This window comes from Lotus japonicus, chromosome 2 (genome assembly GCF_012489685.1).
Source record: "Lotus japonicus ecotype B-129 chromosome 2, LjGifu_v1.2".
Classification (NCBI taxonomy): Eukaryota; Viridiplantae; Streptophyta; class Magnoliopsida; order Fabales; family Fabaceae; genus Lotus; species Lotus japonicus.
Genome location: NC_080042.1, coordinates 83,098,308 through 83,121,816, shown reverse-complemented (window position 1 = coordinate 83,121,816; position 23,509 = coordinate 83,098,308). Strand labels below are relative to the sequence as shown.

General features: G+C 34.1%; 2 protein-coding genes across 5 annotated transcripts; one reads left to right on the top strand and one right to left on the bottom strand.

The window, feature by feature from the left end:
* Positions 1–17: 17 nt before the first annotated feature.
* Positions 18–10,786, bottom strand: LOC130740357 (uncharacterized). Its single transcript, XM_057592943.1, has 25 exons — positions 10,647–10,786; positions 8,727–8,860; positions 8,381–8,465; positions 8,215–8,268; positions 7,999–8,090; positions 7,822–7,925; positions 7,318–7,390; positions 6,826–7,201; positions 5,684–6,007; positions 5,382–5,585; positions 5,024–5,119; positions 4,851–4,911; positions 4,615–4,742; positions 3,969–4,215; positions 3,658–3,812; positions 3,447–3,571; positions 2,880–3,003; positions 2,745–2,803; positions 2,517–2,613; positions 2,236–2,425; positions 2,046–2,144; positions 1,558–1,679; positions 915–974; positions 687–805; positions 18–502 (listed from the first exon to the last, which is right to left on the bottom strand). The coding sequence occupies exons 1-24, from the start codon at positions 10,686–10,688 to the stop codon at positions 704–706; spliced, it is 3,153 nt and encodes a 1,050-aa protein (XP_057448926.1). The 5' UTR covers positions 10,689–10,786; the 3' UTR covers positions 18–502; positions 687–703.
* Positions 10,787–17,129: 6,343 nt separating this feature from the next.
* Positions 17,130–23,060, top strand: LOC130740356 (uncharacterized). Of its 4 annotated transcripts, none has more exons than XM_057592940.1 (6): positions 17,130–17,505; positions 18,257–18,465; positions 18,902–18,978; positions 19,497–21,209; positions 21,317–21,485; positions 22,157–23,060. In XM_057592940.1, the coding sequence occupies exons 2-6, from the start codon at positions 18,387–18,389 to the stop codon at positions 22,789–22,791; spliced, it is 2,673 nt and encodes an 890-aa protein (XP_057448923.1). In that variant the 5' UTR covers positions 17,130–17,505; positions 18,257–18,386; the 3' UTR covers positions 22,792–23,060. The 4 variants fall into 4 exon arrangements, with proteins under 4 accessions (XP_057448923.1, XP_057448922.1, XP_057448924.1 ...); XM_057592939.1 differs by having other exon boundaries at positions 17,131–17,505; positions 18,257–18,468; XM_057592941.1 differs by lacking the exon at positions 17,130–17,505 and having other exon boundaries at positions 18,408–18,468; positions 19,552–21,209.
* The last annotated feature ends 449 nt before the right edge of the window (positions 23,061–23,509 follow it).

Here is a 23,509-nt window from a genome sequence, read left to right as displayed (position 1 = left end):
ATGTTTAGGTGCAAATAATTCCACCATAATAATTCTCTTAAAAGAGAGAAAGTTAAGAGAAAATACTAACATAAGGTTATGCTATTTTAATTTCAACATTTCGGAGCTAATAACTTGTATATGGGTGTGAGTCAGTTGCTGGTCTTTACACTATGATTTGTGACTTATTCTCTACTCTACCTTCTGCACAATGCATCGATGGAGCAGTTCCATCTGAAAAGTGACAAAACTAGCACAAAAAAAGTAAAGCTAAATTAGCTTTTCTTCTAGAAAAATCATAGGTTAGTGAGTTTATTGGTCAAATAACAAATGTATGAGGACAGTTAAGTGGATTGAGCTGTGCAAGTATGCATGCTTGATTTCTCTGCATGGTAGTCCGTTTGCATTGACTTAATGACTGTAGATCCAGTAGTTTGTATTTTGGACAAAATCTTCAGGGGATAAAGAAAAGTTGTGAAGCTTCAAATCTCAATATAACTTGATCCCAAATAAACACATGAATCTGAAACAAAAGCATTCAGACAGTATCTCTTAGCATTGGTGACTGTTAGGGTGAACTGTGAAGCAAATTATAAATTATAAATACAACACAATTGTGAACCAAAAAAAACTAATATACAGTGATACAGAAATTTTACACACACACACATGCAATTAAAAATTAAATCAGTTTATGACCTAAGTACCTTATAGGTTGGTTCTATCAATTCCGTCTATCCTGCCCAGCATTTCTTAGCACTTGTTTTGCCAGTGATGAAAATGATTTTGCTGTATCTTGCATCTCTGTAGTACGTAGCCTGATACCCTGCCAAGTTAGAAAAAATTACGCAAACAAATTAATTTTGTAATTTTTTCCAAATTTTCTTGGATACATTGACATGCACGCTCTGTCGTTTTTGGCAACATAAAAGTACCTCCAACTTTCTTGTGTTTTCCTGCAGCTTGCTTTTTGCCAAATTAGCAACGCCTGTTTCCTGTAGTGCCAGATTCATGGTCGATTCATGTTTGCTCTCATATTTCAGAAACAAATACCAGATTTAATAAATATATGAAGGTTATGCTAGTTATATAATGATCATAAGTATCATTACATTTGTCCTGGTAGACTTTTGTTATGCAAACTAAAAAGTTGGTATGTGAACAATTAAGTCCCTAGTGAATGATAGTAGTTAATATAATGACATCTTTGAAGTCTAGTTACTTAAAAACATTGCAGTACTGTACATGTAAGTAACTCTTCCGTCAACTTTAAGCATTCAGGTAGATGTACATGGGAAGGATGCTAATTCATCCAGTTTGATTCTGAGACTTTCTATGAATTTCTTGAAATCTACATTTATTGGACCATCGTTACTAAGTTGACATAGATAATTTTAGTGCTGCTGAATAGCTCTTATCAGCATGTAATTGAATTAATTGTAGATTTTAGCTTCTTGACTTTTGATAATAATCTTAACAGATACACATGACACCTTCAGACAACAATATCAGGCCATGCTCGTGAAATGGCTGAGTTAACTGAAGAGTGGATGTCATAAAATATAAATACATACTTACATCTGAGGAAGAAGAAAATCCATATTTCTTCTTAATCTGATCGACTTCACCAGTTTTCTCATGTTGCTGTTCTTCGTTATCTGAAGCTTTCTGGTTGTTTCCCTTCTTCTCTTTCAATCTTCCTGTATATATTGGATGCTCAATTAAATTAGCTAGTATTAGGAAAACCCTTTATCATCTTCAGTCCAATTAGAAGGCAGCTAGGAGATTAAGGTCCATAAATGATTTATTTTTTATTTTTTTATCAACTGAGAAATTATTTTTTAGTATTTGATTCTTCTAGATTGTGGAAATGCACTAGATCTTAGAGGATAAAATGCAAGAACAACTACTGATCAGAAAATTTATGATTGAAATGGCGACTAGATGAACGTCCTGTATTGGCTCATACTTCATCCCATCTAGAGTGGTTGAAGTTCTTATTTCTTAGGCCAATGATGAACATAAGAAAAAGTAATTTGCATAAAAGCAAACTCGCTGTCACAAACCTTTCAGAGCCTGAAATTTGCCGGCCAAGTTCTTATTAAAAGCTCCTAATAAGTGTGGTTCTTTGCGTTTTTCTGCATGATCCTCTAGGTCAATGTCATCTGCAGAACATAACTGATGAATTCCTTGACACATTGGCTAAATGTATTTTAAGTAAATATTCAGTAGAACATAGCTGAGGCATTGTTGTACCTATGTTTAATTCCAGCTGATTTTCATCTTCAGTTGGATTATCATTATTTTTATCACCCGATGGAAAATTTGCATTTGAAAAGATTGCTGAGAGTTCCTGGATACCTTCTTCAGGATCTTCTTTTTCCATGATGAGCATTTGTTTTTCTTTACTGCTTGTAAAATCTTTCATAACGGAGCTGAATATGCCCTGAGATACATAAAAACAAGATCGAATACCTTCAGCCACAAGGATAATTAACGAACATAGATGGATAAGTTATTGAAGTGCTACTGTTTACCCTTTTATTTTCCTTGTGGATGGCTGAGCCAGAAACAAGATTTTCTTGTGATAGCATCATTTCCTTCCTGTAGATGCAGCTAACAGAGTCCAAAAGTCTACAATGGTGTAAGTTAGTAAGCCATTATGTAAATGAGACTACTAATCTCCAATTATATCACCATCACTTTTTGTACAGCAAGATATTGCATAACAAGATTCCTAGTTGCCATTCTCTATCCATATATACCTGAAAATGTTTCTCTGGACCAACAATGAGACAACACAAATTTCCTGGTCACCGTTCACCTGTTAACTGAGTTGAGTTAATTTGATGGAACGTGTATCAGAAACCTGTTATATCAGTAAAAGATACCAGCCATACCAAAACAATATCTCCTCTGGATGAACAGCATATTTGGTGTTCAGAAGGTGACTTCAATTTTGGAGGTGAATAAGTGAAACCTCTAATTGAAGTATCCACTATCAGAGATAACTCTGGCAAAGACCTAACATTATTACATATATCTCTGTTAAATTATCAACATAGGAAAAGGTTAAAAAAAAATAACCTATCACAAAATTGACAGGTTGGGAGGGGAGACTATTAAGAACGATTTAAGATAGACGACGAAGCTTCATAAATATATAGAGCCCGTTTGGATACGAGTTAATTGAAGCTTATCTACTATAAAATGGACTAAATAATTTCCAATAAGTGCTCTTTGATTTGCAACCAAACGGGTAAATAATTCAAGATCAAGCACAAAATTTGCTAGACTCCATAGAGCAATCCAATCAATGGAGAAAAAAGGTTAGTTGTGTAACATTTTTCTTATTGATGAAATAATCTTCAAATTAACAACACCGAAATATTGGTAAGTCTTCTCTTATCATATATGCCATCAAATTATATTCTAAAGTGTGTGCAGACTTAAGAAAAAACCACCACCTTAATTCTACTTTTCCACTGCTGAAAAGAAGTGTGAGACCGATATCAGAGGGGCTATAAAATGTTGATGCCCAGCAACAGGAAGAAGAATGAAACTTCTTTTTGTAAAGCACTTTTTTGATTCCCTAGAACATAAGAGGAACAGTAATTGAGCTAATATTCTAGTTTCATAACTCAAGAACAGGATATGATAGAAGAAAAAACACATTACCTGCAGAGCATGCTCAAAAGAATAGACATACAAGGCCTTCTCAGAACACAGTAAGACGTATAATTGTTTTGTTGTTGCATCCTCAATTTGATTTCCTTCTCTCAAGCTTAAGCCATCTTTGGTAATTGATCCTATGATAGTTTTTCTTTGTCTATCTGTATAACATCACAGAAATATTGTAGTCCTTCACTGCTATAAAAAATGTATTGAAATTTGGATCCTGAACAGAATAAGCATTCAGAACATTGATAATTTGCATCAATGTGTTTGACAATTGGTCATTGTTTCAATTCAACTATGCAAACTCTTACCTAACACCTGCATAAATAGAGCCTTAGAGGGCTTCGTAGGATGAACACTTTCAGGGCACAATGTATTTCCAGTTTCACTATGTAGTGCCTGAACAGATGAGTCCATTGTTCCAACTACTAAAATGTTTTTCTCAAAACCATTTAAACTGCAGGTTATGAACTGCAGAGAGATGATACCAGTAGAAAATTCACTAGCAATATGTTTCTGATATAACAGAGATGGGCCATCCATGTCAATAACTGAAACCTGTAACAAATTGGTAAATAATTGCACAAATTAGTATTGTTAAGGGTGAAAACTGTACACTCAAAGCAAAAGGATGCTATATAGTGAGCTAAGGCTCCGTTTGGAAGAGCTTATTTTATAGTATAATCGTCGATCCAAGTGGGGAGAACTTATATAAATAGCTTATGACCTACCTATAAAGTATAAACGGTTTTGAGCTTATTTTCATAAGCTGTTCAGATTAGCTTATAAATAAGAGTTTATTCTTATCTATAACATATTTTCAACATATTTAAATAAGTTTCTCAAATTAGCTTATGAATAAACGCTTATTTCCATAAACGCTTAATTGAGTTGTTTACCCAAACACATCTTACAAGTTTTTATTTTTTTTAGGAAAACTGAAGACAAACATCTTACATTTCCTTGGTCAGAACCAACAGCAAGATGCCCTGATATGTGATCTATGTTCATACAAGTTACAGCACCAATAGTCTTCACAAGTTTCACACTGCAGATTACATGATCAGCACCTTTTTTTGTACCTCCTGCAGAAGAGCAATAGAAATGCAATCACTGAAATGAAATTTGATATATTCTGGTTGTTTAATAATTAAGCAGCTAGTTTTAACTTAATAATATTTGCTGTACTATACCAGTAAGAGACATGAAACTGTTGAATGCATATGGTTCGGGTTTGAATCTAATTATTCGAACCTGTAAAACATGTTTATGTCATACTATAAAATAAGCAAGTATGGTTGTCATTAGCAGAAGAAAACAACAAAAATATCACATGTCACCGAATTCATAATTGAATGAAACTCACCATTCCACTCTGATCACCAGAAACAAGGAGAGGAGAGTTGATATCAAAATATAATTCTGTCAAAGGTATGCCACTTAATGAAAAATTGCTATCACTCTGCATTTAGATGAAGGAAACGCATAAAAAGTAATTATGTGCAAAAAAGAAAGTAAAAGCTACCTACAGGATACAGATACATAGGAAGGAAATAACCACCTTAATTCTTCTATAGCTTGAACTAAAAAACTAATAATGACTAGAGATTCAACATACAAGAGTACTAATAGCTTCTTACCACCCGAAGTAAAAGATTGGAATGTGAAGACTATTATAAAAAGCTAGTCGGACAAAAACTAACAGCTTTGGATAACAAAATTACCTGTTGCTTTATCTGCAAAATTGGGATGAAAAAGGGACATGATGCATCCCAAAAAGTGATGGCTCCATTACTATGTCCAGTTATGTACAGATTTTTAACATTTGAAAATCCAGTGAAGTTTGCAGAACTCATGTTAATCCCATCTTTGTGATTTGTTTCAATTGGAATAAGTGGCGGGTAGTTTTTGACCATCTGACTGTAATCCTATGTCACAAAAGGAATTCAAATCAGTAAAATTATATTATAGAAGCAGATTTTCAATAATATGATCCAGTGAAAGAATAGTTTAACAACCCTATTACCTCATCTTTAGAATTAAACATATTGGGATTGTTGGAGATGAATTTTGCTGTTGTGATGCTTGAATCTGCTAGTGGTAACTTCACAGCCACTTCCTTTGGTAGTGAGGGATTGGACTTAGACTGGGATTGCAGTAGATACCTTTCAATCAAATTATCATCATACAAGTATATGTGGCCTGATTTCCCAAGCAAAAGCAAAGAATTTTGTTTCTGCTTGCTTTGCTCACTTGAGGTTGATATGATCTCCATGTCAATACAGCATTCAAACAAACTAAGCCCCAACTTAATTGTGCGAGATTCAATGTGTTCATTCAACAACACTACCTGTTTCATATAATCATATCAGTAAACCTCTAATGCAGATTACTTATTACTCAAATCATCATATCAAACCTAGCTCAAGTTCATTGAACCAAGTCAATACACTGTAAACCTTTCAGAAAGAGTGATTCATTCTACTCTACTCATGTTTTTTACAACTCATTTTTTCTTTCTATGTGACACTTGGGATTGATAACGGCTAGAAGTGACCGTCAATGCTGAGAAGACACAAACAATGAGTGGCTCCTGGCAAGACTTCTATGCGGAGGGAAACATGACTGAACCAATCCCGCATCAGAACGAGAGATATTCTGAGACTCTATAGGTATGAGACTATACAGTTAAAGAGAGCCAATAAGATTTTGATAGGTACTACTCCTTCGGGTGCTGAGTTCATAGAAAGTGTGCTTGCCTGAAGCAATATGAGATGAGTGACCTCCTGACAAATTTTCTCATGGAGCACGTGAATGAGAACAAAGTGCGCTGGAAATACTTGTTTGTTACAGTGTGGGCAGTCATCAAATCAGGATGTTATATTCTACGTATCTCTCAATCACTTCATTTATCTCTTTTCCCTTCTTATTTCTTTCCTAGTTGTTGTAGTTGTAGAAATAGTTGCACAAAGCATGAGTAGGAATGGAATAACTCAAATCATGAATTCATTTAAGCTGTAATAGGTGAATTTGAACTTAGGCTTTCTTTCTCATAAACCAAAAAGTAATAATAATCATTCAACAATAGCTAAAAACATAGATCAGAAACATTCAATTGACTAAGAACAAGATATATTGTTAAATGATGTGTGCAAAGTATTCAAATACCTGCAACAAGTTTGAAGCTCCCATGACATATAGTCGACTAGCTTTTCCTTCAGCATAAATCCATTTTACTGATCTTATGGAAATTCTGTCTGATTTATATCCTAAGTTAAGTTTAAATATAGGAGTTTTTTGACTATTAAGATCAGATGCTGAACCACTTGTTCTGTTTAGGGAAGGGATGCTCCAAATGAAGAGCTCTCCATTGCTGTACCCTACAACCACCTTACTTCCAAAAGGACACACCCAACATGCACAAGACACTCTCTTTGATTCATTATGCAGTGGCTGTGACATATTTCCTCCTGTTCTTGCAATGGTTTTGCTTTCTCGAATATCCCATAATATTATTTGGCCATTTCTGAAGATTATGAGAACTCTGCATTGAACATATAAGAGAACTTAAGTTTTCATTTTTTTACAAAAGAAAAATTATCTAGTAAAAGCAAGCACCAAATTGATTAATAGAAAATGAATGTAAGCAATCCAGATCACCTTTGGCTTTCAGCTGCTGGTTGAGGCAGAATATGTGTCACAACTGTGTCATCAGACACTTCAGTTGGATTCCCTAAAATAAAGATCAAGGAAATTGAATGCCAAGAAACTAACGGGGATGGAACCAGCAAAAATCGATATGGGGCAAAAATTTAATACATTACACAAATTTAACAATGACTAATTAAAGTATGTAGTATAAATTCTATTCCGTCCGAGACGAAGAGGGTACTTGGTTACTACTTAGTCTGTTTTTAGATATAAGTTGAAATGTGAAAGCACATTAATCCCAATTTATAAAAAGAGTTATGTTCACTTTTTGTCTTGTGTCTTGAAATAAGTGCATGTCAGTTCACACAATTGCTAACGAGTATCCAAACATCCCCCAATTGAAATGCTTGTTAAGAGAATCTATTGTATGTATTCTAGCAAAGATTACATGTAACAAGTTGATGGAAAAGGGTAAAAAAAAAATGAAGGCCAAAATATGTATCTCCATCTCACCATATGAAGCTGAGAGGGGTATGATGTACTTCATCTGTACCACATACCATGGTTTTTTATGAAGTTTCAAAACTGAAATATTACCATTAGAATCTCCAAAATACCTGCCAAGACAGATACGTGCTCATAAGTTTCTGCTTCTTCAATGACATATTTTGAAGTAGACACATTACTTACATATAGAGGCTGTGTTGGATGACTTCAAAACAAGTTATTTTTGCTTTAACAATGTACACATCACACAATAGTTTTCTGTCTATGTCCCAAACCTAATTGTGAAAAATCTTTAGGTTAATAAACTTTCTGAATAACATAAGCCTAGTAACAGCAAAATGCAAAGGCAACTTTAAATATGTAACAAATTGGAGCCAAGTAGTACATTGGTATACTTACCTCAATATGGTTATTGGAAGTGACATTTATAAGGATGCCTTGATTCTGTATAAACTGCATGCATATAAAATACCATAGGATTGTTAATAGGCAAGCACATGGTTGATTTTCTTAGAAAAAGGTACACGTTTATGACATTTGAAATGTGAAGGAAAGAAAAAATAACCTGTAAAAACTTGCTAGGCACTAGCTCACTAGATATAAGAAGGACTTGAGAATTGTCTTTTCCAAATAGTTTAATTCGTCCATCCCTTTCAAGCATAAGTTTAAGAGATTACATAACAGCTTCTCAGCCAGTTAGATGTGAGGAAGGATAATGTACATCTAAATATTTAGTAGAACTATATGCATGTTTGGATATACGGTGAAAAAAACACGATTGAACTAAAATCACGGTGAACAGAAACAACTTCATTTAGCTTTTGTGGCTGTCCATGTGATTTTAGCTTCACCGTAATTTTTTACCTTATATATTCAAACGTGCATTGTATAAACGGCTAGGGTGAACATACTTGGTAGAAATAGCTAGTATTTTCTGAATATTGTCATAGGCGACTTTGTCACCATCTGATGGTACCCCTTGATGAAATATCAGACGTGGATCTACATCACTGCCTTTTAACCCATCTGATGAATTTCCACCGATCTGCCAAACAAATTCACAAGTTCAATTTAGTTTTCTACTTCTTGTCATGTTTATAAATGAAGTTTACAAATTTTCCTAGTTCTAAGATTAGTGCAAGTTATCCTAATTATAAGAATGCAATGTTACTAGCACATGATCTATTTTGCTGAATGGATGATAAATAAAAAAATTAAATTAAAAATAAGGCAACATTTCAACCATTCTGTTTTAGTAGAAGGTTCATAAATAAAAGTCTCATGGCTTCAACGCCTCAACCAGCAATACAACAAAGCCCTAAAAATAACACCCATACCTATTTTGGCTTGCTTATTGTGCTAGACTAGATACATTTTTTGCAAACACTTATATATGAAAGTCCAACTTAGAATGATCTAATTGACCGATTAATTGCATTTTAAGAAATTTGTTCAAAAAAACATCGTAACGTCAAAATTATGGTCGATAGAATCAAAAGCTAAGAAAATTGTTTCTGCTCATTTTAATTTTAGCTACTTTTCAAATGAGTTAAAATCAAAATGTCAACCTATAAGGTTTCTTCAAGGCATATGAGACCCTAGGTAGTCTCTTTCCAAAGGTCAATGGATCATGGCAGAGGTGTGACAAATTAAGAAAACTTGAGAATATTTCATTAAAATTAACAACAATGCTATTTAGCTCAAAGATATTAGGCACGAATCCGACGAATCACTTCCTACACCAATCATGGGAATCACATGACTATTAATTTGTTTTAATCTGAATCATTCATGATTAAATCTAACGGTCATGATATATTCTCATAATCTCAACAAAATAGAAAACAACCAATCATATCTATCCTGTCTCATGTCGTTTCAGAACTTTTCATGCCAATAATTATTTTTCTAAAATTAAATTATGCTAGCCTCATAACATGTGGAAAATACAATTTTCCAAAATATTTAATATAAAAATTAATATTTCAAATAAATATATTTTTATGTTGTAATTTAGTCTTATCAATATCAAATTATTTTTTATCAATTAAATTAATATTTTTTATTATTTGACCAAAAATTGGGTATTGAATACAATATTATTTAATTAAATATTTATTCTCTTATTTTTTTCTCATACACTAAAGTTTTCTTTTTTGAAAGTTCATACACTAAAGTTATATTGATTGAGTTTTTATACATGATTTACCAATACTAACAATACCTCCACATACGTCAATACACATCTAATTTTCCTCTCTATCTCTCTTTTTATCATATCACATTTATCATTTATCTCTTTTTTTCATTTCTCTTTCATTAATAGTTGGGTGTCTAGACATCATGGTAGTCTACCAAACATTAATAAATTATTTGAATACTAATTAAATTAAATAAAAAATAATATGTTTTTATTGATTCTATTTGATTATTTCCATTTCTGTTTCATTCATCTTTATCTTGAACAAAGAAGAACGGATAGCAATTCGATCACAAAAAGAGATGGTACAAATTTGAGATTAAGAACTTTGATCAATTCCAAAGTAAAATACACTAGTCAAATGTACACTAGAATCATTAGCATCGCGAAATGCATAATCTATTGTATCTAAATCGTGAGTGGTTGTCGAATCCCAAATTATGAATTGGTGAAAAGATTATTGATCTCTCACTAATATATAACTTTAGTTGAAACAATGGTTTGGAGATATTAAGTGAGGAATTGAACTAATCCATAAGATAATGAAGTTAAACTCTTATCACTTAATTTCTTAGTGCAATGAAGGGGAGACAAAACTCATGAAAACAAAGAATTAAAGAGGGAAAATTACCTTCTTTATGGAAGCTTTCTCCACGAGCTTCTTGACAAACATGATTGAAACAGATGAAGAGAATTGAGAGTCAAATCTCAAATGTGCTTTGTGATGATCGAAAACTGAAAATTTTGTTTAGTTTCATTCAGCGATTAGCACAGAGCAGTTGGTTTAATATTGCTGACAAAACAATCAAACAAACAAACAAGAATTTTCCTTTTCAGCGGTTTTTATTATTATAACAAAAAATAAAACCAACGGTTCAGATCTTACCACGACCACACGTGGGAGATGATCAGGTGGTTGGAAAAAATTGGTACAAATAAATGAAAATTATTTGACCTGGTCCTTACTTATCACCCTTACTATCAAACAAAAAGACAGATACCATGAATTAACAAAGATTTGAGACCGTTTTCCTCAAACATGCTGTCGTATCATGTGGTTGTAACAATGTATTCTCATATCCGACTGCTATAAAACTAATCTCATTAAGACTCTGAGATGATATTAAATAGATAGATTTCTCTTAATAAATATTTTTTAGATACATTTTTTCGGTACCGAACCATTAACTAGATATTTAACGAGATCAATTATCTACTAATCGCTAAACTTGAGAGGAAAGAATCACATGTGGGACCTTGTGTGTCATTATTTACACATACGTGCCACCACCCAAAGGAGTTTGCTTCCTACTTCCTCCTCAGTTCCTCCCTACTATTTTACCATTTTCATTGAAGAAAATAGAATGATTGAGAACTTAAGACTGTGGAATATGATAATTAATGCTTTAAATGCATGAGATCACGGTCATTTAGGTGCAACCCTATTTATTTTCAACACATGAGATTTTGTTCCACAAGATATTCGACTACATGATAGGCCTGGTTTTGTTTATCTCCCTATCTCACCTAATCATTCCATACTGCATAGCTGATGGGAATGGGATCCACTTATTATTTGAGTATCATAAATATGATCACCATCCTTTACCCTGCAATGATCTTGTCCAATTCTCTCTCTTACTAGTAAAATCATAACTATATCACATTAATTAAAAATCACTCGGTGTAAAGTTATTCATGTCATATTCATACATTTTTAATTGACATGACATAATTTTATTAGCTGAGACACGAATGAAACATCACTTAGATTATTTTTTTGTACATAAGAAAGATAAACAACAATCCTTCAGGTTTGATCTCTGAAGTCTGAACCTTCATCTCTCCAACCTATATACATCAGTTCTTACCACTTTAATCATCATTCCGGGTCGGAACATCACATGGATAGTGGATCTTGTCCAAAGTCCAAACACCAGAGAAATGAACATGCCAAATAAAAAAAAAGCCCAAAAGAAAGGGTGAAACAGACTCAAAGCAAAGTCCAATATGAAGAAGAAATAAGGAAATCAAGCAGTGAAACTCAATATTCCTTTTTTTGGGTCAAGAAACTCAATATTTCTGACAACAAAAAACTTATAAAAAACAAATTGGGCTTCAGGGTCCAACTAGAAGTCATGATGATGAATGGGCCTACTTTGTGAAGCTGAAGCTTGTACCAACCAGCAAAGGGAATCTTGGTGGACCTACAAATGGGCCAGGGGAAGCACCCTAACATCAACAAAAGCCTGTCCCATAACGGTACTGACATTACCAAGTACCAACTCCAGCTCAAAGTATATATGCTCCTACGGAAGATCCCAAAACCTAAGAAAAAGGCATGTCCCTGTTGACAGGAAAAAGGGGTAAATAGCCAAGTTCGTCCCTGAATGTGTCCACCGACTTCACATTCGTCCTTGAATGAATTTTATTCATCTCGCGGTCCCCCAAAGTGGCAAACGTCCGTCACTTTAGTCCTTGACGTTAAAAAACACTAACAGACGTTACCAAATTCATTTTTTTAAAACTGAAAAATCATTTAAGTAAATTAGAATAACAATTGAACTAAAATCTAATTAATTAAAACAGAAAAAAAAAATTCTTAATGTGAACCACTGGTCTTCATCTCCTTCTTCTCATCATCTTCTTCTTCATCTTCACAAATCCTTCCACCACAACCCAATTCCCCACCACAAACCTTCCAACATCATTAAAATAATGCATTCCTGGAAAAAATAATAATAATGCATTCCTGAATTCAGATCCAATGTCAGCTTGGATCAAAACATGTTCCCAACCAGAACCCAACCCCCCCCAACAAAATCCCACAACAGCAACAAATCAAGCACGAAATTGAACATAAGAAAGTGAAAATTGCCACAGATCCATCCACTTTTCACACAAATCAAAAAAAAAACCCAACAATCACAAAATAGAAACCCCATCACACAACATGTTTGGGAGCTGGAGCAAACGAAGCAAGGAGAAGGAGTGGTTGAGAGAGAGAAAGAAAACCACGATCTGGATCTGGCGGCTCAATCGCTGACTGCATGGAAGATGGTCCGTCTTCCCCAAGCCCAACCTTCTTCTCTTCCCCTCTCCTTCCTTCACGTGGCCGCTTAGGGTTCTTCGCCGCCCCAACACTATCACCGCCACCATATCTGAACCCGAGGTCGAAGTGTTTGGAGGCGTGAGGTTCACGTTCAGCGTCCAGGTTCGATCCTTCATCTCTCTTGTTCTTGATCCCCCTTTGGTTCTTGGAGGGGCGGTGCCAGATTTATCATGAAAGGGAGAGCTAGGGTTCATTGTGGGTATGAGAATGATGAAACACATACGGGTCTGGTGATGATTTATCGTTAAGCTTCCTGTTCCCTTGATCTGGTTTTGCTTTGAAATTGGATTCTGACCTGGATTTTGAGTTTTGGTGGAGGAGGAAGAAGAGGTTGGGGATATGGGGGTTACGAGATTGTGGAGATTGGGGTTGTTGTGTTTCAGTAAAAAAACTGGGTGGGTTATGAAGAAAAGATGAAGAAGCAGATGCAGATGGTAATTTTTTTAGATGAAAAATTGGGTTATGATAAAAAACTGGGTTATGATGCAAAGATGAAGAAAAAAGGAGTAAGCTGAAGAAGATGAGAAGGAGATTAGGATTTTGTGTTTTAAATTTTTAATTAATTTCACATGGGTAAAAAAATATAAAAAATGAATTTGTTAACGTCTGTTAGTGTTTTTTAACGTCAAGGACTAAAGTGACAGACATTTGTCACTTTGGGGGACCGCGAGATGAATAAAATTCATTCAGGGACGAATGTGAAGTCGGTGGACACATTCAGGGACGAACTTGGCTATTTACCCCAGGAAAAAGGAGACTCATGGTGTTATGTACCCACGTGAGTTTGGTTAAAGTTAGCCACATACAATAACCTCAGTGGTCCCCAATTACAACCCAATCAATCATTCATGGTGATGGTCTCATGGACTTGTCACTCTTTCATTACATTTATATTCTTTTCTTAAGGACACCTCAATGGTCCCCAATTAGAACTAGTTGTGGGGCTAATTAGGAACGTAAGACATTGCTTAAAAGAAATCAAATATACACAACTTAAATTAACTGTTATTTAGTAATTACATATTTTGTTAAGTTGTTCTTTTAAAAATATAACTTCAAGCACCTCTAATGTTTGTAATATAAGTGTAGGGTAGACGCTCTGATGACGATAGTGATGTCTAAGGCAGAGTACATCCGTGGATGAGATTATAACTGCAAAAAACATTAGGACGCTCAATTCAGCTCATGTAAATAAGTTGTAATGAATATTCTGATAGGAAAAATGAGCAAAGTCTTGTGCTATCTTATATACACTTATTTGGCCCTTAAAGAAAAGTGAGCAAAGCTTTCAGCATCATTATTAGGATAAAGAAACCCCTTACAACTAAAAACCTGTATGCACCATTATTCCCCCATGAGTTGTAATAATGTGAGAGATGGGGTTCCCTTTTATTTTAACCTTTTACATGGGGAAACCACATTCTCATATGTGCATGCTCCTCCTTTTGGCATCTCCACTTTAATGTAAGTTTGAGATGGAATTGGACCCATTTTTGGGCCCATCTGTGGCCCATGTAGTTCTTTTCTTAAAAAAAGTTCTTATCTTTTGCAATTAAAGATGCTTTTGGCGAAAAATTATATAAAATTAGTTTCAACTTAACTCTCACCACACCAAGTCCTTCATTTGCACATGCAAAATTGATATGAATTATGAAAGATCAGCCACTTTGGCAACATTTCTTTTGGGGTTGGTTTATCGATTGGATTTTGACATAAACTCTTTTTGTTTTCTTTTGAAATTGACATAAACTCACAGTAGTACCAAGTTATAATAAATTTTAAACAGAAGAAATCAATGATTAAACTGTTAATAAAACATACGCAACTACATCACAAAGTATAGAATCATCAAAAATATTAGTCATTGATTTTCTAGTTGATTATTTTATAACTCCAGATTTGTTATACTAATTATCAATGACTAGTATTTCAATGATACCGCAGCTAGGTGAAAAAAAAAACTGTGGTACTATTTATTTTGGCATGAACGTGCACGTTTTGTGTAAGCTTACATCACACCGTCTAAAATCTTAATAACGTGTTAACTAGAAATGTTTAATTCCTTATTATGCGCCGGTCATTAGTGGTTATAAAATTAATAGTTAGTGTATTGGATATATTCAAGTGATCATATAGCATTATAACTATATGAGCATTTGAAATTCTTCCGCTTAGTGCGCTGACCGCGGGGCGAGGGATTAGTCTCACGGTTGTCGGCTGTGAGGATAACTTGGTCAAGACAAAAAAATTCTGGATAACAATATTTGTAGATTGATTTTAGTGCATTATTTCATATGAAAATGCTCTTAAATATTCTCATTAGTTCTTTGAATTTTTATGCTTTAAGATTATTACGTAGTTTAAATGAGATGGTCTAAATGATTAATCTTTAAAAAAAGTTGAGCTAAATCACTTAAGTTCTATGTGCACTAATGATATTTAAGATATGTTGAATTTTTAATTTACTTATCTTAAATTTTATTGATCACCTGAGATTAGGGTGATTTAACCCAAGCTTTCTAAAGTCATTTTTTATTTATTTATATTAAACAAATCCCACTTCAGAAATTTTTTAGTGCAATATTTAAATTTTTCCTCATAAATTAGAAATTAAAGTTGTAATGTTTGAGCTTCTTAGTTGTGATTCAATTTTCACAAACAACATCAATAGAAAAACACGTGAAATTCATGAAAAATAAAGGCTCACTCTTGTAAAATAAATAATTCAATTAGAAGAGATTTTTTTTTACTATTGATGAAAAATTAATAATTAATATTACATGCACAATATTACATGCACAGTAATAGTAGTAAATTATAAATATCAAAACATGAGTTATTTTAAAAGAAGGATCTCTCTGTACAGAGCAATTAAAAATGAAATAAAGGAAGAATAAAAAAAGCAAAGGGAATGTGATGAATGAAGTGTAATGGCTGCTGCAGGGCAAAAAGGCACTGCCATTCTATCTGTGTGTGTCAGTTTTGAGCTGTACTAGCGTGCACTGCACTAATTACCTCAACAATCAAATCCCTTATCAATTCAACAACAAAATAGTTGTAAAAAATACTAAAATTATATTAAAGTGCATTTTTTCGTCCAATAACTTTTTTTTTTACAAAGCCATTTGATGCAAGCCAGGATTGGAAAGCTTGGAGGTTCCCACCTTCACCTCTAGTGCCCTCACTTTGCCAGGATGTAGTTAACTAGTTTAGTTGTTTTCTTTCTTTTCCATTTGTACAAAAAAAAAAAGTCACGAAATCAGTTAAACAACGCTCACATCAAAACAAACATGGAAAGGTAACATGCAAGTAAAAAAGATCAAAATGACAATGCTTAGGAATAAAACAATACAACACTTAATATGTTTAGTCATAAAATCACAAATTAACATTATAAAACAAAATAATAAAAAAATACCTTATTAATCTAATTTAACATCCTCTAGCTATTTTTTTTATGTCAAAATCTTTGCTTTTTCTTCACTCCCCTATCATCAGTTTGGGGTCTTGCCGTCTCTACTGGAATTGCTATCATGGATGTTAATCTAGAGTAAGCGATCTAACTACACTAAATCAAGTTTTATAGAGGTTGTTTGGAGTTAACCGAAAGAAGATTGGAAGATTGAAAAAAATGACAAAACTTAGAACATTATTGCGTATGCTACACATGTTGGCTATAAGGACGAGTCACTTCTCCTTAAAAGATTATTGTGTGTTTAATTATGCTATTAATATAAGAGTTGTGTTGATGAATAATTTGTAAGTACTCTTCCAAACAACTCGACATATGATCCCAAATGCAATGCCTTAACCCGTAGTAATAATCGGACCCGAATCTCCAACAATCGAGTACTGTATCATAGAGGCTGTCAACAACAGTAACATGCAGTATCAGCTGCAAAATTGTCAAAAAGAAAGAAAAGAATAAAAATAAGAAAAAGAATTAGAAGAGAATGATAACACGAATAAAGCAAAGAGCAGAGAGAGAAGTTTCGCTTTCACAAGTTATTATTTCCAGCAATGAATCTTCTTCTCTTCACACTAACCTCGTAGCCTTTTTCCTCTGTCAATGACTCAATGCCATCATCATCCTTAATTATTAATTAACTGTTATTTATTATCATCATCTTTAATTATTAATTAATTGTTATTTATTATTACCATTATTGTTTTTATTAAACTCAGTCTCTCTTCCTCATCATTCACCTTTCCAATTCTCTGCTTTTTCGTTCGACCCATTTCAATTTTTTTACCAAGTTTGAATCTTTTCTGCTTTTCAATCATAACCCATATTCTCCTTTTTCATAATGCGTGATTAATTCAGAGCTGCGGTTTGATTTGGTTCCTTGTTTCTGCTGAATTCTCTCACCTCTCACTGGTATGCTGATTCCTTCTGTGTTTTTCCTTTTTCTGCATTGAATCAGTGTTTGGAATTGGAATCAGTAATCATTTCTGTAGCACAACATTGATTGTGGCTTGCAGTGAGTGTAACTGTGACCAAAAAGCTGTTGAGTTTGGAAGATTATGATGATGAAACTGTTTTGAATTGTTTAGAGTGCTCATACCAATTGAATGCTTTTTCTCTTTTGGATCAGCTTGATGCAAAGTTTCTCTCAATTTGCTAAGTTGACCTGTTTACATGAATCTTCAAAGTCTTCTTAGTTTTATTCAACTTGGAGGATATTATTATTGCTCTACATGCTTTTCACAATACTAATAGTTTTTATTGATTGGTTTTATGCTAACTTTGTTCTATATAGGATGCAATTATTATCTAATAGGCCTTAAGGTTATTGATTAATAATCCATCTATGAAGACATTCTAAGTGCACTTGATGAATATGGATGCTCAATTGAAAGAGCTGATGCAAATCAACCAATTGTTTGATTCTTTCACAAAATTGTGAATTCTTTCTGCTAGACATTCATCCAGGATAGCATCAGTTATCATTCATCATCTTCCCTGTTTCTTTTTCATTTGTGGATTGGTTTCTATTTTAGATAAATCTTTTTTCCTTTTTCGGACTTTAAATGTGATTCAGATCAATCTTATTCTGTTTTTTAATTTTTTGTGTTGTAGACCATTTTGTTCACTTTAACTGATACCTGAGCAACTTGTGGCATTGTAGGGTATAAACTACAAAGGGATATTTATATTATCACATATAAAGGAAGCTAAGGCCAGTGGAATTTTATTGGAGTGAGACATGGAAGCTGAAATTGAAGGCATGAGAGCTTTTTGGTAGACCCTTTGTCTGCATGGGGGGCTTATTACACATTTTTGAATTCAATCAGGGGAAAATGGCCAAGAAAGTTCGTACTCATCGGAAAAATCCAGGTGGTAAGTGTTGTTTTTTTTTTAAGAAACTTTTTTCTCATACTACGAAACAAAAGACCTTCTTTGATTTATGTCCCAGACACATTCTGTAGATGGAAAACAAGGTATTAGGAAGCTCAATTGTGCAGTAATTTCTAATGATTCATTCCTGCAAGTGGAAATTCACTATTAGCTAATTTGCTTGCCAAATTTGTATTTTATAATACTAGTAAAGTTATTGATATCGTTAATTAGGAAGAAGGAGTGTAATTGAATAGGCAGATTAGTCTGCTACAACTTCAGAGATATCTTGCTGAAGTTCTGGGTTTCCCCCCTGCATTTCTTGATGGTCCTTGTGTCTCGAGTCTTGACACTTCTAATTTTTCCCTTCTCTCCTGTGTTAGATTGATTTTGATATGTTGTTGCCGATTTTCTTATTATATTGTGTGCCATGCAGGCCTGGAAGCTCCTCGAAATAGTGTAGATCTGCAAGTAGAAACGTCTAAGAGTCACCGTCCAGAAGGGGAATTACCAGTAAGTTTCTCTTCACATGTCTTGTTAATGATCTAAACACACCATCATGTTTCCTTCCTCTACCCTATGTTCTTGGGAACTATGACTATTGCAATTTTGTGCAATAAGTTCCCTTCAGAGTTTTGAGAATGACCCCTCAAGGTCGGCCAACGCTTGAATATTCGGTTAAAATTGCATTAATTGTAATGTGGTGGGTATCTGAGCATTTTACCAAGCCCTTGTGACATTTTTATCTCTTCGATTAAGTACTACAGTAACATTTTGTCATCTCCATAAATGATGCTTTCATGGATTTGATTAATTTATTCATTCATCGAATTGATTCATTGCAATTTGCAAAAGTTATGCATAATTCTAATTATGTCTGTCATATTTTCATTTTCACTCAGTAAAATAATATTTCATTTCCCATTCCTATCTACATCAGCCAAATTATGTTTCTTTGTTGTATATCTTATGGTATAGTGTTTTCCTCTTGTCATTCTTGAATTGATATGTACTCTCATTTGAATTTTCAGTACTATTGTCAAGTAGAAGAAGACTGGTCTGAGAATAGTCGTTATTCAAATGCAGGTTCAATGAAAAAACTAATCAATGAAGAGCTATCCAAACAATCAAGCAACAGACAAAATGCGCCAAGCCTTGTGGCAAGGTTGATGGGGATAGAAATGATGCCATTAGACAGCAAATCTGTTGCTAAATCAGATAAAAGAATAAATGAAAATATGGGGAAAAAGTTTTCAAACAAGGGAATGAGTGAAAGAGGTTCAGTTAGTTGGGAATCTTCTAACTTCAATTCTTCGAGCCAGATGGAATTTAGTTCATTTTATGAAAACACGGATGGTGATGGTGATGGATGGAGCCGGAGTTTTGGAGAACCAAGGCCACGGGAACATCTTCAGGAAGAGGAACTCCAGAAATTCAAGAAAGAGTTCGAAGCATATCAAGCAGCAAGGTTTCTGGAATGTTCAGAGTTTGCTGAAATTGGCAGTGTTTCTAGACAATTGCTTGTTCAAGAGAACCCAAACAAGGTAAAGGTGGCACATAATTCAAGTTTACAGAGAGCAGCAACATGGAATCTTTCAGAGCTTGATAGTTACTCATTAAAAAAAGAGCTACCTGACAGTGTAGGTTCAGAATATCATGGTGATATGGTGAAGTTAATCTCTTCTATGCAAAGGAAAGCCTTTCCTTCAAAGAGCAGAACTCTAAGTAGAGACTTTGAGGAGTCCCTAATGAAGAAATCGTATAATCGATTAGACACATCTTCTTCTCCCCCTCGGATAGTTATCTTAAAGCCTGGTCTAGATAGCATTTGCAGCCACGAAGAGAGCTGGACCAGTTCATCAAGCGATTTTCAAGGGAAAAATAGTATAGAAGATTTTCTTGAGGAAGTGAAAGAGCGTTTGAAATATGAACTGCAAGGAAAAACTGCCAAAAAGGATTATGTGGTTCGGGGAAGTGAAATTGAGACACTTCACAATAAAAAACAATCTGATCCTAAACTTATAGCCCGTCAGATAGTAAAGCAAGCCAGAGAAAATGTGACTAGAGATGCTGACTCAAATTTGGTCCGCTCGGAATCAACAAGGTCATACAAAAGTGAAATGCAGATCGATGGACAGAGTTTCCCTGAATTTATTAGTAGAGATACCAGGAGGTTCTTGTCAGAGAGGCTAAGAAATGTTGTGAAAAGTGAAATATATGATGACATTTCCAAGGGGAACTCAAGATCATATGCATTAGACAATCACAAAGTTAGACTCAAGCAGACCGGGGACATGATGAAATGTGCCAATGAAAGGGAAATTTCAAAAGAGGAAACACAAATGAAAACAGGATCTTTCAGGCATGAACTAGATGACAATATATTGCTCCATAGGGAGTTGTCCCCTCGGAACCTTGTAAGATCCTTGTCTGCTCCTGTATCAAGATCAGGAACATCATTCGGGAAGCTTCTTCTAGAGGACCGGCACATTCTATCCGGTGGCCATATTCGAAGGAAGCTTGAAGCTGTTGAAACTATGTCTGCTGATGTTAAAAAACGGAAAAAAGACAGATTTAATATTAAAGAAAGGGTCTCCAATTTAAGATACAGTCTTGCTCTAAGAGGGAAGCTTTTGGGCAAAAGGATTCAATCAATGGTAGAACCACATGGCAATGAATATTGTCCCTTGGTGAGAGATGTCACGAGTGGACCAACAGTTCTTATGAACTGTGGTGAGAGGCATGTAAGTTCGTCATATAATTTTGTTACCATTCTTGATGATGATCTTTGTTTTTATTATATTTCATGGATTCTATCTGATCACCGAATTTTCTGTCATATGCTCTTCAGGAAAACTCCACTGAGGTACCTCCTAGTCCTGCGTCTGTGTGCAGCAGTGTTCATGAAGACTTTTGGAGGCGGACTGAATATTTAAGTCCTATATCAACTCCTGATGTGTTTTCAAGAGATGATATTGCTGGGGCCCATGTTTTTAGAGATATCAGCTCAGGTTTGAATGGTATGATACAATTCTAACTTCTAGGCATTGAGCAATGTTATCTCAGATTTGATTCATCGGAAGACAGTTAATATTGTTTTTATTATGGTTCTACTCCATCTGCAATATGAAGTTATATCAATAAACAGCCTTTATGATTTTTTTATTCAAATGAATAGTGAGTTAGTTTGAAAGATCAGTTCGGTTATTTGATATTGATTTCGCTTCAGAATTTTCATCCTTGGGTAAATTGCTTCTCTGTCATGCAACAAAGATACATTTTTTTCTTTCATTCACCACTTTTGATAAGAATAGTTTTGTCTGGATCCTTTTGATATATCTTTTGAATATCTTATAAACCCAGAAGTTTTTCAAACTGGCCATATGTTATGTTTATATAGCAGAATGAAATTAACAAAAAAGTGTAGATTCTTTGCTTCAGTATGGCTACAATTATCTTAGCAAAACTTTCTGAATGTTACGAATTTTGATTTGGATAACAGATTGAGTGGTTCTGTTTAGAATGTATATAAGAGAAGAAAAAAAAAAGTGTTCCCTGTATGAAATGTTGGTGACAAGGAAAAGAATAATTTTTCCTTTATACTAATTTTTTCAGAGCTATGTGAAGAAATCCCCCCTGTTTAGATTTCAAATTCTTAAATGATAGATCTATTTGTTTGCTGATTTGACAGAGCTAAGGAGACAACTCAATCAACTTGAATCTGATGGTCCTGAGGACTTCACCATGAAACAGGAGCCTGATGAGTCTGAATTAGTTCAATTAGAGGATCCAGCAGAATCTTACATAAGAGATCTACTTGTTGCTTCTGGTCTGTACTTTGGTTCATGGGATAAATCTCTATTAAGAGGGGACACATTTGGAAAGCCTATTGGCAACTCTGTTTTTGAAGAAGTGGAAGAATCCCAAAAGAATTTGGTCAAGGAGAATGATGAAAGTTCTATAAAGGATCAGAATAAGATAGACCACAGGATTCTGCTTGATTTGCTAAATGAGGCACTGTCAGTTGTTCTCGGACCGACTTTGACGGTGTCTCAATTCAGAAGGAAATTAAGCAACTCTTCCATGTTGCCGCCACCTCGAGGAAAGGAACTGTTGAAGTTAGTATGGAACATTATCGGAGTTTCTGTATATCCTCCATCTGACATTGCTCCTTGTTCACTTGACAGTTTGGTTGCTCAACACCTGAGATCCATCCCTTGGTCTGGATTAACAAATGATGAGATCAATGTAGTGGAAAGAGAGATAGAATGTCTAATAATAAATGATCTGGTTGAAGAACTCACAAAGGATATGCTTGAGATTTGAGAAATATCATTTTACATGACCATAATTCTGCACATTGGAGCAAGGCTTATACATGATTACCCAAATTAGAGAATAACAACCTAATTGATATAGTTGTGTTAATGAAAAACTGCATGAATATGTGTGTGTGTGTGTGTGTGTATATAGTAATGGGGTTTTATGTTTGTGATATAGGAGCATTGAGTTGCGGTTATACATATTGTATATGAGTGGCTTGAACTATTAGGTTCTTTTTTTCAAAGTAGAAATTTGATTGATTATAGTTATAATTTTTTTTTTAATCTTTTGGAATGTGTTATAGGTGTTATAGTTGTTATTCTTATGATAATATAAAATATAAAAAGTGGATCACTCATTCTCTATGACTCAACCACGTATGCATGCGAGCATTAGCTATTGTACGCTTAAAATTACAAACAAACCAATGTAAACGTTCTGCTACAAATCCTCATTTTAGTAAACTGATTATGCAATTCTATTTGCTTTGTAAATTTGAAATAACTGAGCTATTACATCAAAGCAATTAATTACTGCAGCTAGTTACCTCAGTTATTTCATACACTATTATATGAAAGCAATTAATAACGGTAGCAGCTAGCTCATTTATAAAAACTTTACAATTTCTAGCTTTTATCTCTTCCTCTACATTTTTTTTTCTTGTATTGGGTTGAAGTACCATTTGTACTTATCTTCAATATAATTCTTATTGCTTATAAAA

What these genes read in the sequence shown, in the direction of transcription:
- LOC130740357 (XM_057592943.1), bottom strand. Translation starts at nt 10,688, where the DNA reads ATGTTTGTCAAGAAGCTCGTGGAGAAAGCTTCCATAAAGAAG. An exon ending in CCAGAGGAGATATTGTTTTG is followed by an intron (nt 2,804 to 2,879) that starts GTATGGCTGGTA and finishes CTCAGTTAACAG; the next exon opens with GTGAACGGTGACCAGGAAAT. An exon ending in CAAATTTCAGGCTCTGAAAG is followed by an intron (nt 1,680 to 2,045) that starts GTTTGTGACAGC and finishes CAATATATACAG; the next exon opens with GAAGATTGAAAGAGAAGAAG.
- LOC130740356 (XM_057592939.1), top strand. Translation starts at nt 18,387, where the DNA reads ATGGGGGGCTTATTACACATTTTTGAATTCAATCAGGGGAAAATGGCC. An exon ending in TGAACTGTGGTGAGAGGCAT is followed by an intron (nt 21,210 to 21,316) that starts GTAAGTTCGTCA and finishes TATGCTCTTCAG; the next exon opens with GAAAACTCCACTGAGGTACC. An exon ending in TATCAGCTCAGGTTTGAATG is followed by an intron (nt 21,486 to 22,156) that starts GTATGATACAAT and finishes CTGATTTGACAG; the next exon opens with AGCTAAGGAGACAACTCAAT.